A 14,530-nucleotide genomic window follows, 5' to 3' on the forward strand; every position below is an offset into this window, starting at 1 on the left:
CAAATGAGATAATGTTCAAGAAGTTCTTTATAAGCTATAAGTTGCTTTATGATTATTGTTAGTATCAATGAAGACTACCTCATACTCTGAGATTTGAGGGGAAAAGGCTTTGAAGTGTGGAGGATGTGAGATGAGAGAATTCACCTCAAATGACCTGATTTTCAGTGAAGTATGAAGCAAGAGTATATAATTTAAAAAAACCAAACACTTAGATGGTACAATGCATAGATTGCTGGGCCTGGAGTCAGGAAAAATCATCTTCCTGAGTTCAAATCTGGTCTCAGACACTTCCTGGCTGTATGACCCTGGGCCAGTCACTAACCCCATTTGCCTCAATTTTCTCATCTGTAAAATGAGCTAGAGAAAGAAATGGCAAACCACTCCAATATCTTTGCCAACCCTAAATAGGGTCTTGAGAGTTGGACATGACTGAAAACAACTGTACAACACAGGAATCTATTCTAAAAAAGAAGGCATGGATTAGGGAAATGTAGTCCAGATTTGAGGGGAAAGATATGAAAAATGGTGATGTAACTATTATAAATCGCATATAATACATGCCTTCTTGGGAGGAGTTACTGCATTTTGATTTCTAATATACAATCATAGATAGAGAGGAAGGTTTCTAATGAACAATGGGAAATTTTCAAAGGATGTAAGAATCATCATCATCATCATCTTAGGAATTCACATTTAAAAAGAATCTTAAGATTTATAAAATTACTTCCTAACAACCATCCTGTCTTGTAAGTGGCATAAATATTATTACCCTAATTTTATAGACGAGTCCTTTGCATGCTAAGATTCTGAATGCATTTTACAAATAGTAATAAAAGTCCATCATATTTTGCCAGTAGAGGAAGCAAAAAAATATATTAATTGAATGAGTTACAGAATTATCTACAGAGGATCAAACAGTCAGACTCTTAGTATGATGTTAAAATATGTTGTATCTTTGACTTAACTCTCCTGTCTTGTATGTAGTATAAGTATTATTACCATCCTTTTTACAGATGAGGAAACTGAAATTTAGAGAAACAAATGACTTGTTCAGTTATATACAACTAGTAAGTTTAGGTGCCAGAATTTGAATGCAGTTCATCCTGATTCTAAGTCCAGGGCTTTTTCCATAACATGCATCAAATGACTTGCCTTTCCTTCCAATTCTCTCACTGAACTCGGTGGATGAAACACCATATTTTGTTAAGTAGGCTTTCAAATGTTAGTGAGAATGAAGCAGGATGGTAATGATTTCATGTTTCCATTGGATTTGAAGGATAATTTAACCAAATAAAAGGCAGACTTTAAGTTCTATCAAGAACTGTAACTGCTCAATATCTTTCTCATTGGAATATATTCAGACTGGTGCCGTAAAAACGTTTTAGACAGCAGAAAATAATTAAAATGTGGGTGTCTCAGAGTCAAGCGAAAAAGAAAAACTGAACTAATGTAACCTAAAAATAAATCACACAATCTCTGCAAAAGCTCAGCTATCATTTATATTTGATTTAATTGAGCAACTATTGATTAATCACCAACTCAATGCCAGGCATTCAAGATATAATGGGAAAATGGAAGTGAGGCTTTGGACCTCAAGGAACTTATATTCTACTAGAGGGGGTAGGGTTATAACACATGGAGAAAGAGAGTGAATGGGAAAGGGGGGGGGAGAGAGAGACAGAGAGACAGAGAGAGACAGACAGAGACAGACAGAGACACAGAGACAGACAGAGAGAGGGAGAGGGAGAGGGAAAAGAACACAGAGAGGGAGAAGGAGAGGGAAAAGGACACAGAGAGAGGGAGAGAGAGAGAAGGAGACAGAGAGGGAGACAGAGACAGAGATAGGCAGAGACAGACAGTGACAGAGAGACAGAGACAGAGAGACAGACACAGTGAAACAGACACAGAGAGACAGACACAGAAACAGAGAGAGAGAAGGAGAGAGAGAGGGAGAGATAAGAGAGAGTGGGAGAGTAGGAGAGGGAGAGAGACAGACAGAGACAGAGAGAGGGAGAGACAGAGAAATAGAGATGGAGACAGAGACAGAGAGAGAGAAAGAGAAAGAGGAGAAAAAGGGAAGGATAGTAGGAGAGAGGGAGGGAGGAAGGGAGAGAAGATGAGGAAGGAGAGAACATAAGGAAATGAAAGGAATCAAGCTTGACTTTTTTTTTTTTTACCTTACCTTTTTACTTAGAATGGATACTAAGTATACTAAGGCAGAAAAGCAGTTAGGACTAGGCATCTGGGATTATGTGACTTGCTTAGGGTCACACAGCTAGGAAGTGTCTGAGACCACATTTGATCCCAGGACCTCCTCTCTCTAGGCTTGACTCTTTATCCAGTGAGCTACCTAGCTGCTTCCAAGCCTGATTTTCTAAAGGGGTTGATATTTGAACTCAACTATGAGAAACTAGGGGTACTGATAGGTGGAGAAGAGGAAGTGCATTGTAGGAATTGGCATATAACCTATGCAAAGTGATGTAGGTAGGAAATGGCAGAAAGAAAATTGAGTGTAGGGAATAGCTACTAGCTCAGTTTGGCAGAAAGGGAGAGAATATGAGGGAGAATAATTTTAAATAACTCTGGAAAGCTAGGTGGGAGTCATATTTGTGCACAGCTATTGAGGTCAAATTGAGTTTGTATTTTGTCCTGAAGGCAATAAGGAGTTACAGCTAGATGGTACAGAAGATAAAGTAATGAGCCCAGGCTCAGGAAGACCTGAATTCAAATTTGATCTTGAATACTTACTAGCTGTGTGACCCTGGGTAAGTCACTTAACCTCTGTTTGCCTCAGTTTCCTCATCTATAAAATGAGGTTAATAATCATATCTACATTGCAGAGTTTTGTGAACATCAAATGATATAATAATTGTAAGGCATATAGCATAATGCCTGACATATTATAAGCTCTATATGAATGTTAGCTATTGTTATTATTTTTGAGTAGGGAACTTGAAATGGTCACTCAATGACCCTAACAACATTAATTTGGCATCTATGTTGAAAGAGAGGGACTGCAAGCTGAGAGAGCAGTTAGGGGCTATTTTAATAGTCTACATGAGAAATGATGAGGGATTGAACTAGAGTGGTGATGGCAAACCTATGACACGTGTGTCAGCACTGACATGTGTAGCCATTTTCAATGACACACGGCTGCATGTGGCCACATACAGAGAAGTATGGGGCTGCATGCTGAGGATGAAACATTTGCTGTAGTGTAGTATAGACACTCTGTGCACTATAGATGACAATTCTACCTATATTCATTTACCTATTTTGGTTTATTAAACACAAGTTATATATTACAATTATACATTTTTGTTATTTAAACTATAAATATCATGAAATTATGTTTTTTCTCAAAGTGACACACCAGCTGAGTTATGCTCGTTTTTTTTTTTTGGCAAATTTTGACACACTAAGCTCAAAAGGTTGCCCATCACTGAACTAGAGTAATGGTCATTTAAGTGAAGAGAAGAAGGATGTCAGAGATTTTGTGGAAGTGATAAGACATGGCAACTTGGCTAAGAAGAGCTAAGGAGTTGGTTGTCTAGAAGGATGGATATGCATTTGACTGCAAGGGGAAAATTTGCATTGCATTTAGGGGAAAGTGAATGAGTTTCATGCTGGACACACTAAATAATAATAATAATAATAATAATAATAATAATAATAATAATAACTAGCATTTATATAGTGCTTTAAGGATTATAAGGTCTTTTATGATTATCTGTTTATCCTTAAAAGAATCCTGGGAAACACAGGCTATTTTTTGTTTTAATTTTATTTATTAATTTATTTTTACTAATTACATGTAATAACCAATTTCCACATAATTTTTCTAAAGTTATATGATCCAAATTGTCTCCTTCCCTCCTTCTCTCCCCACTCCTGGAGCTGGCAAGCAATTCAGTCTGTATTCTACATGTCTTGTCACAATGCAAATAATAATTATCACCCCCATTTTACATATGAGGAAACTGAGACAGATAGAAGTTAAATGTTTTTCCCAAGGTCACATAGCTATTAAGTGTCTAACTTGGGATAGAAACCTGTCTTCCTGACTCCAGGGTTATTGTTCCATTCACTGTGCCACCTAATTGCCTCTGTGATATCTAAGTCAAGATATGAAGGAGATAGTTAACAATGTAGGACTAAAATCCAGGAAAAAGTATTAAGATCGAATAGGTATATTTGGGAATAAAATGATTTTTATATAATTATTATTATTTAAATAAATATTATGAATAAAATTAATTAAATTAAAATAATTCATAAATAAAATAAATTATTATCGAACCCATGGTAACTACTGAGCTCATTGGAGTTCCAGAACGGAGGGGTAGAGGGGATTATTCAGAATAGAATCTTGGAGGATGTCTATGCTTAGTGGGTGGGAAATATATGAAGATTTGGCTAAAAGGGCTGAGAAGGATCAGCAAGATACTTAAGAGGACCAAGAGAAAGAAGTGTCACAGAAGCCCAAAGAGGTGAGAACATCCAGAAACAGGTGAGGGGGGTTATAGATAATGTCACAAACTGCACAGATGTTAAGTAGAATGGAGACTGTTAAAAAGTTATTAGTTAGCAGTTAAGAGATCATTATTAACCTTGGAAGGAGAAGTTTTATTAAAGGGTTTGGGTTGGAAGCCAGATTATAGTAGGCTGAGAAGTGAATGGACAGTGAGGGAATAGAAGTAACAAGTGGAGATGACTGTTGACAAGATATAATGTGATAGGTTGAAGGAGTGGCAGAATCAAGGGAAGACCTCCTACCCATCCCTTAGGAAAGGGTATTTATAGACAAGAGAGTAGGAATGAGTGGACAAGAAGAGATTGGATATGCAGGAAAGGGAAGTAATGAATGAATAGGAAACAAGGCAGTATAGATGATGACAGAAGAGTAATTTTGGGAAGGATGTTTGAAAATTAATCATGGAAAAATATAATGATTGTGAAGAAGAAGTGAGGACCAAACTGATAATGTTCTGTTCTTTATTTTTGTATTCCAAGAGCATACATACATAGTATATGTATGGCACATAGTAAGCACTTAGTTAATGCCTATTTGATTGTACAGCATACATTTAAAATGGATCCAGTTGCCAGGGTTGTTTGATTTTCTCCAACAATGGAGTGGATTATAGGATTAAAGATCTCTAGATGGAAGAGACTTTAGAACTTATACTTTGAGTCTCTTCCTATTCTAGTCCACCTTCCACATGGCTGTTAAAAATATTTTCCTTGCATATAGATTTAACCTTATCACACCCTACTCATTAAACTCCAGGAGACTCCCTACTGTTACTCAGATAAACTATAAACTCTTCTGTTTAGCTTTTAAAAACTTTTGTGACTTGGGCCCAATGAATCTTTCTAGGTTTACAATATATTATGGCACTCTCTGAATTCAATCATTTAACTAAACTGTCCTCTTTGTTCCTGTATACTGGCTATTCTCCATAAACAGAATGCATTTCTTTCTTACTATTGCCACATAGAATTTCCCTTTTCTTCAAGAAGCAGCTTAAGCACCATCTTTTACCTGAGGACTTCTCTGCTAGTGTCCTTCTTCACAAACTTCTTATTATATAACTAGTATGTAGTAGATTTTTATATACTTATATGTGAGGGGCAGCAAGGTGTCTCAGCAGTTCAAATCTGACTTTAGACTCTTTCAAATGTGCGACCCTGGGTAAGTCACTTTACCCTGTTTGCCTTAGTTTCCTCATCTGTAAAGTGAACTGGAGAAGGAAATGGCAAACCACTTCAATATCTTTGCCAAAGAAACCCCAAATGAGGTCATGAGGAGTCAGACATAACTGAAAAAAATGACATATACATATATATATATATATATATGTATGTATTTGTTTTCTCCTCCATTAGAATGGAAGCTTCTTGAGGAATGAGATTGTTTTATTCTTGTATTTGTATCCTCAGCGCCTAAAAGGTTCTTGGAACATGATAGATAATAGAGATTTACTAATTCACATTGACAATACAACTCCCACATTTTGCAGATTAAGATATAGAAGCTTGGACTTCATGTGACTTTCAAGGTCCCAGAAATAATAAATAGGTCCTCTGTTTTCAAATCTTGTGCTCTTTCTCCTGTAAGATTCTGTATTATCAGTTTTTGTCCATTCATTTCTTACTCTTTTCCACTTATACATGCTACCTAGCATGGGATAGCCCCTATCACTATTCCTTAAATATACTTTCAGAGACACAAATTTTCATTTGTTTAGTTTTATACTTTATTCATGGTTGATTACTCCTATATTCCCCTCCCTGACTTCCTTGCATTCAACTGTATTTGTGTTTACTTCAGGGCTAATATTTCCCTGAGTCAAGTTAGGAAAGTGGGCTACTTTTTGTTTTCCTGTTTCTCTGCCTCTGTCTCTCTCTCTTTTTCTCTCTGTGTCTCTGTCTCCATCTCTGTGTATCAGTCTGTGTGTCTGTGTGTGCATGTGTGTGTCTGTCTCTCCCTCTCTCACATACATACACACACAGACATATACCAGGAGGCTACCTAAAAAAGTCTAAAAAATATAGTGAGAATATGAAAAACTGTTCCAAATCACTATTAATTAGAGAAATGCAAATTAAAACAACTCTGCTATACCATATCATGCCTATCAGACTGGATAATATGACAAAAAAGGGAAAATGATAAGTATTGGAGGGGATGTGGGGAAATTGGGATACTGATACACTGTTGGTGAAGCTGTGAATTGATGGAACCATTCTGGAGAGCAATTTGGAACCATGACAAAAGGGCAATCAAACTATGTATACCTTTTGATCTAGTAACACCACTACTAGGTCTGTATCCTAAAGAGGTCGAATATGGGAGAAAAGGACATATTTGTACAGAAATATTTATTAAAACTCTTTTTGTGGTGGCAAAGAATTGGACACTGTAGGGATGATCATCAATTGGTGAATGGCTGAAACTAGTGGTATATGGTTGTAATGCAACACTACTGTGCAATAAGAAATGATGAAGGAGACAATCACAAAAAACCTAGAAAGACTAATATGAATTGATGCAAAGTGAACAGAACCAGGAAAATGTTGTACATAGTAGTAGCAATAATATATGATGAACAACTGTGAAACCGACAACTATTATCAATACCAGGGTCAAAGACAACTGCAAGGAACTCATGACAAAAATAGCTATCTACTGCCATAGAAGGAACTGTGGAATCTGAATGCAGATTGAAGTGTACCATTTTCTACTTTATTTCCTTTATGAATTTTTTTCCTTGTAGAAGCTATGTTGTGGAGATCTCTTTATCATCTCTGATAATCTGATGACAGTTTAGTTGATAAGAAATAAGGACAGGACAAGGGAAATGTCTTTTACTTCATGCTTCCAGCTCTGGCTCCAGGAGCATGGAGTTTATTATATATATTTCAAGACTCATTTCACACAAAAGAACTCCCCTCCCCTGAAACTTTGCAGATGCGCAGAATTTACAAATTATGTCATATCAAAACACAAAACATTGGCTTCAGAATAGACCAAGGCCAAGGCTGAATTTTGACTGGCTTTTTATCAGAAAGCCAAGTTGGGGAGTATCTTGGCCTTGGCTATAACAGGCAGCAGCATTCCTTGCTGTGTTAACAGTGTTAACCCTTTAAATTCAGGTTTGATAGGAACTTAAAGCTTTTCAGTAAGGCCATAATACTTTTCAAGAAGATATCACAAGGATCACAAAAGGGGTCAAAAGAAGAGTCTCAGATTTTTATCTGTTCTCGTATTGGCTTCCCACACTATGTGTGTCTTCTTTTGCAACATGACGAACATGGAAATACATATTGTGTGATAGCACATGTATAAGCTATATCACATCAAACATCAAAAAATGATTACTTAAAATTGTATCTACATATAATCCAGAAAAAGATATTAAAAAAGTACAGTGGTTCTGGTTTGTGTTCTGGGTTCTGGTTTGACCAAGCATGGTGATGATAGGACAAGGGGACAGAGGATTCAAGGACAGAGGATAATCTTTTCTTAAGCTGGTTAACCACAGGGTCAAGAATGTGAATGGATGAAAGTGCAGGCAAAGAAGAGGTGATATGCTGGGAGATCAGAGAGGGACTGAGAGGCTGGAGGTCACAGTATTGATGATGAATAGGTTTAAGAGAAGAAGAGGGACAGGTGCAAGATTAGGAAGTTATGGTATAAGAGGAATTTTAGTATTTAAAATCGTGGAGGTTGCTTATATCTAATATGACAGGTCTAAAGTATAACCATCTCTCTATGTGGTTAAGACAGAGTGAAGGTGTTTGGAAGGTAAGGATACTGAGGATTTGGGAAGTCACAGTGTTTGAGGAGACATCAGCAAATATTTAAGGGAAGAGATATAGTTTGAGAGGGAGATTGTGAGAGTGGCACTTAACTCTCTAAGGAATGAAAGAGAGTGACCTGAGCAGCTAGATGACTGTGACAAATTTCTGAACTAGGCAATATAGAAGAATTGATAGAGATAGATGGAGTAAACTTTAAAGGGTGAAAAGAAGCTGAGTATTGATAGCGAGGGGATGATCTGAAAGTGACAATGAAGAAGGGATATGCTTGTTCTTCATAGCTTTGCCTTGCAACTTGAATTACATGTCTTATCTGTGGAGGGGCTGGGAGGGGGGTGGTTTCAGAAGGGAAGGTCCAAACAATTGTAATATCAAGCTGAAATCAGATTTTTATTTTCTGGCCCATCAGGAGACATATATATATATATACATATATATATATATATGTTGCTTGAGATTTTGCTCTGTCATCCTATATATCACCATAAAAGACATCATGCTCCCTCCTTTGGAGTCTGGTTATTTTGAGAGGCCATAGACTTAGTTTATTGCTAGCCTGATAATAAATTGATCATGCTGGGAACTTTGTCACTCAAAATTTTTATTGTGACAGTCATTCTCTCTGTCTGTCAATCTGTCTGTCTGTCTCTCTCCTTACCTTCCATCTTATAGTCAAAATCAATACTATGTATTATTTCTAAGGTAATACTATGTATTGGTAAGGACAAGGCAATGTGAGTTAAGTGACTTGCCTAAGGTTATACAGCTAGGAAGTGTCTGAGGCTAGATTTGAATCTAGGATCTCCCATCTTTAGTCCAGGCTCTCTGTTCACTGAGTCACCTAGCTGTTGATGTGATCCTGATACATTTAAAACTTTTTAGAAAGATGAATGTTTTTCTCTCTCATACAGCTTGCTCATGGTGTACCCACCAACTAAACCTACCACTGTAATTTAGATAAAGAGCCCAGGTCAAGAGACAGAGACTGGCAAAGGCCAATGCAGATACAGAAGCATCATTTGTCTTTAGAAGTTGAAACTGAGTGGAGGAAATCTAGCAACTCTTTTCTCCCCTTTCCTCAGCATTTAAGAAATCTTCTCAACAAATATAGGGCATTGCAAGTGAAGATTTTTAGGTCAGTTAAAAGAATGAGTAGAATGACAGGATAATATTTGAAAGAAATTGGCCAGTGTGAATTTATCCAATTGTGAAATCTATAGAAGTTAAAGAAAAGAAATTTTCCTCTGTATTATTCTCTACCTCCCGTCCAAGGTTGCCACCAAATTGGCCGAGACCTACTGGCACTATTTAGTGGTTTTCTTCTATTTCTAATCCCTAATTTGGCTACAGTCAACAAAATCTTCTCTATACCAAATCATTAAAACATGTGAGGAAGAAAACACTCATTTTCCTGAATCACTTTTATTATACATTTTGATTATAATGGAATTTCTTATGTTAGGAATCACAGGAAGCTTTTGAAAGGATTTTAGAAACAAGAACTAGACAATTCTACTCACAAAAACTTGTTGCAGTTGTTGAGTTGTTTCAGTCAGTTGTTTCAGACCCCACTTAGTGTTTTTTTGGCAAATATACTACAATGGTTTGCCATTTCCATCTCTGGCTCATTTTACAAATGAGAAAACTGAGGCAAAGAGGGGTAAGTGACTTGCTCAGGGTCACACAGATAATAAAGTGTCTGTGGCTGGATTTGAAGTCAAGTCTTCCTGACTCCAAGCTTAGCACTCTACCCACCGCAATCTAGCTGCCCTCTACTTATGAAAACTCCGTATTTTGAAATGGGGGTAAATATTGAAAGAGATTCTTTATAATTCTTCTTGTTGGCCCCACAGTGCTCTAGGCAGTTCTCTAAGACTATAAGTTACAGATGAGTTGTTAGCCCATATGTAGGAAGGGTTTTCATGCTGCGACTTTTCTATACATTTGAAATTCTAAATGTAGATTGAAATAAAAAAGAAATGAAATCTAATCATTCTTTTTTCCCCTCTACATTGTCACGTTTTGGTAATGTTTTGATTAAATATACCTCTGAAAATGCCCCAAAACCAGAAGTCTAAGAGTATGTGTGTGGGGCTATTTACTCACGGCATACTCACAGGGTAAGGTTGAATGACAGTGAGGAGGATCGATTCTTTGCAGTTTCTGTAAAAGAGGAAAAACAAACATTTATGAAATATAGAGAACCAGGGCTCTAAAGGCTCTAAAAGTTTTCCTTGGATATGAGAAGCTGTGATCTGTTGGCAAGCATTCATTAGAATCCCAGGGCAGAACAGATCAGAAAGCCGCAAATGAAACTTTGAACTCACAATGACAGCTAAAATCAAAGTACATCCCAAGTGTTACAAACAGCCTGGTTTAAAACTTCCCATGCAGTCCACATTTGGGGGTATTACCTGCTTCGCCATTCAGTAATGTACTAAAATAATGCTCTGTTCAGTAGGGAACAGTTTTATAACTATTGGCTCAATGTGTTCTTTGTACCTTTTTCCTGTTAAGAAAATTGATTTCCCCCTCCCTTTCTGTGTTTCCAATTTTCTTTTCTGTTTTAAAAATGTCTCCCTTTCTGCCATACTAGTGTGTGTAGTGTTTCGCAATAGGGGGGAAGAAAGATTTCTGAAATTATCTCAGCTACTTGGGAAACTAATTATCTTATAAGGGTCAACATCATTTTTAAAAGTCCTTTATGACTCTTTATGTAAAAGCAGCATGCTGAAAATCATGCCCTGGTGTACATCACCTGCCACACTGTGCCAGCTCACTTAACGAGCAGTAACCATGCAGAGTATACGGGGCCCATAAACATTATAGAGAGGAAACTATTGGGGAAGATTTCAGACTAAAAGGAGCACTTTGGTAGCAAAGGGAATGCTTTGGTAGATAGGAGCTGAACAGCATAATGGTTAATCACCCCCAAATAGCAAACCACTTATTATTATTGTTATTATTCTTACACCACTGGTTGCAATTCATTCTGTTTTGGACTCTGTGTCTCTGTCTCTGTCCAAGTCCCTTTCTCTGGGTCCACCTGTCTCTATCTCTTTCTCAGTATATTTGTTTCTATGCCTCTCTCTCTGTCCCTCTGTATTTATCCTTCTCTGTGTCTGTTTGGCTGCCTGTCTGTCTCTCTGTCTCCATCTCTTTTCCATTTGTTAACTGGAGAAAGGCTAGTTGCCACTTTGTGGAGAAGGACCAGGCTTTCTCAGATTGCAGTTAATTGCCTGGTTGTATGATTTATTGCTTAGCTGTGTGAAGAAAAGATGATCTGTATGCAGGGGCTGCTTCCTTAGACAACCCACCACAAATCACATTTGTAATACTAACTGCTTTGTTGTCGCGCCTGCACACTCTTCTGGCTGTGTTGCCGCTGTGTCCTACTGACATATTGCTGGGGGGAAAATCAATGGAGCAGTGGGAAACAGGAATTGAATAGAAATTCAGGGGAGAAAGAGGAACAAGTGAGAGAATGGTGAGATTAAAGCTGGTCTCTTCAATCCCATTCTATACTGCAACTGTCTCATTTTCAGAACTATTGCTGCTGGATAATGGACAGAGAGGGCTAGCATGGGTTTCAGACATTATTATTAGCTATAATGCAGAATTTAATTATGAGTACAAAGTGGCAGAGTATAGTATCTCTAAGAACTAAGGTTTTAACATTTTTTCCCCCAGGTGGAGATGTTTAGACAATGTGAGGAATTCAAATCTGGACTTGGTGAATTGAGAATCAAAAATATGACTTTTAAGTTCACTACATATACCTCTATCTATCTATCTATCTATCTATCTATCTATCTATCTATCTCCATTAAAAAACTACCTAGCTTGGCATCCAGGGTCTTTCAAAATCTGGCACTGCTCTCCTCTTCAGTCTTCTCTTAAAAATTTCTACCTATCTTATGATCCAACCAAATTAGGCTTTTAGATGCCCTCCACATACACTTTCCTTTTCCCATACCCAGCTCATCTTTCTATGAGGCATTTATGTGGTTAAAATAGGTAGAAAGATCTGAGTTTAAACTCTTCCTCAGGAACTTGCTAACTGTGTTACCTTGGGCAAATCTCTTAACTTCTCTGTGCCTCAGTTTCCTCTTTTATAAAATGGGAATGATCCCTATTTCACAGGGTTGTTGTTAGGATTATCTGAGTGGGGTGTGTGTGTGTGTGTGTGTGTGTGTGTGTGTGTGTGTGTGTGCGTGCACGCGCGCACGCACGAGTTTACATTTACCATATATTAAAGGCTTTGCAGATCTTGAAATGTATGTAGTTGTTCAGTCATTTTTCAGCTGTGTTCAACTCTTTCTGGGGGTTTTCTTGGCAAAGATATTAGAGTGGTTTGCCATTTCCTTCTACAACTCATTTTACGATGAGGAAACTGAGGCAAACAGCGTTAAATGACTCGCCCAGGGCCACACATGTAGTAGGTATCTGAGACCAGATTTGAATTCAGGAAGATGAGTATTCCTTATTCCAGGCCTGGCACTCTATCTACTATATCATCTAGCTGCCTGTATGTTAATGTTAGCTATTATTTATGCTTGGGAAGTACTTTCTTCCTTCACATGTTGAGTTTTTAGCCAGTTTTTTTTTAACTGTTACCTTCCATCTTGGAGTCAATATTGTTGGTTAGGCAGAATACTGTTAGGTCAAGGCAGAAGAGTGGTAAGGGCTGAGCAGCGGGGTTAAGTGACTTGCCCAGGGTCACACAGCTAGGAACTGTCTGAGGCCAGAATTGAACCTAGGACCTCCCATCTCTAGGGCTGTCTTTCAATCCACTGAGCCACCCAGCTACCCCCTTTAGCCAGTTTTTTAACTAAAATCCTTACCTTCCCTAGAAAGTCCTCCCTGATCTCTCTCTTCCCAAGCACTTCTCTGATGAACATGCATTATTTTGTATTTTCAGTTTTGTCCTACTTATTATATCAATCTATTACATATTAAGCTCTGCAAAGACATGGATACATCTTTGTATCCTACTTTGTGACCTGCTTTATATCCTACTCTCTTCTCTCTTTCTCTGATCTGCTAGTAGCACAATGCTCTGAATGCAGTAGGTGCCTCATAGATGATTGTTGAAGAAAGCAACTATAAGGAACCCCCTCCAACTAAATGGAATTGAATTAAAGTAATATACTATTTAAACAAGAAGTTTCTTGCCAAATTGTTCCCTGTTCCCTTCCTCTCTAAGGAATTCCTTTGTAATCACTTTTCCTCTAAAAACAAACAAAGATGTGGTTTGGGTGAATTGGAAAATTTGCTTTTGTAGAAGTAATGAAAGAGCAGGACAACAAGTGTGTGTATTTTTGTCAGGAAGATGAAGCAGTCTAAAGAGGATATTGAAGAAGGGAATCCCTGAGGGGACAGGTTACTTTTGAGATCATTAGGCGTATTCCTCTTTTCCCTGGGGCCACAGCAGAAGGAACCAACAGAGCCTGTTGGAATCCAGTGGATACTTTAAAAAAATATATATGTCTTAATATCAATTCTAAGACAGAGGGTCAAGGGCTAGGCAAATGGGAACATGTGACTTGCACAGGGCTACATCTCTAGGAAGCGTCTGAGGCCAGATTTGAACCCAGGTTCTCCTGACCCCAGGTCTGGTGCTCTATTCACCGTGCTACCTAACTGCTCCTCATACTGTTTTTGACTCACAGTTTGCAAATTTAAAAAAACGTGGCTTCTTAGTCTTGTCTCTGCCCCTAACTAGTAGTATGACCTTGAGTAAGTTGCGGAGCCTCTCTTGGGCCAGAGTTTCCTCTATTTACTAAAGAGGGGCTTGAACATTACTATTTGGAAATTCAAAAACAAATTTAAAGGGAAATAATAAAATAAAAAGAGGCTTGGACTCGATGCTCTCCAGAGCTCTACCAGCACGTGTTGCTGTGATTTTTGCATAGGTTTTAGGTCCATGGCCACTCCATTTGTAGCAGTCCAACCCCTGGAGATCGACAAACGTGCATAGAAAATTTGAGGAAAAACCAATGGAAAACTTGAAGTTTCTCAAAAATACTCCACTCCACTGATCTTTGCCCATCATTACACTTTCCTATTAGGAAATTAAGGAATAAGCATCAATCACCAAATAGCATGCATTTGAAAATGGGAACATTTCTCAAAACATCTCAATTACATTGACTTCATTTGCAGTCTTTGGCATTCTCCTCTGAAATCTTTCCAGTCAGTACCC

At 37.8% G+C, this 14,530-nt stretch overlaps 1 protein-coding gene across 1 annotated transcript in view; it reads right to left on the reverse strand.

Annotated features, from left to right (window-relative positions):
• FRMPD4 (FERM and PDZ domain containing 4) overlaps positions 1-14,530 on the reverse strand; it is a 269,256-nt gene that overhangs the window by 70,086 nt on the left and 184,640 nt on the right. The window contains exon 4 of the mRNA XM_044666971.1: positions 10,443-10,488. Coding sequence (XP_044522906.1) covers positions 10,443-10,488 — 46 coding nt within the window. The remainder of the gene's footprint in view (positions 1-10,442; positions 10,489-14,530) is intronic.

This window comes from Gracilinanus agilis, chromosome 3, assembly GCF_016433145.1.
Source record: "Gracilinanus agilis isolate LMUSP501 chromosome 3, AgileGrace, whole genome shotgun sequence".
NCBI classification, from domain to species: domain Eukaryota; kingdom Metazoa; phylum Chordata; class Mammalia; order Didelphimorphia; family Didelphidae; genus Gracilinanus; species Gracilinanus agilis.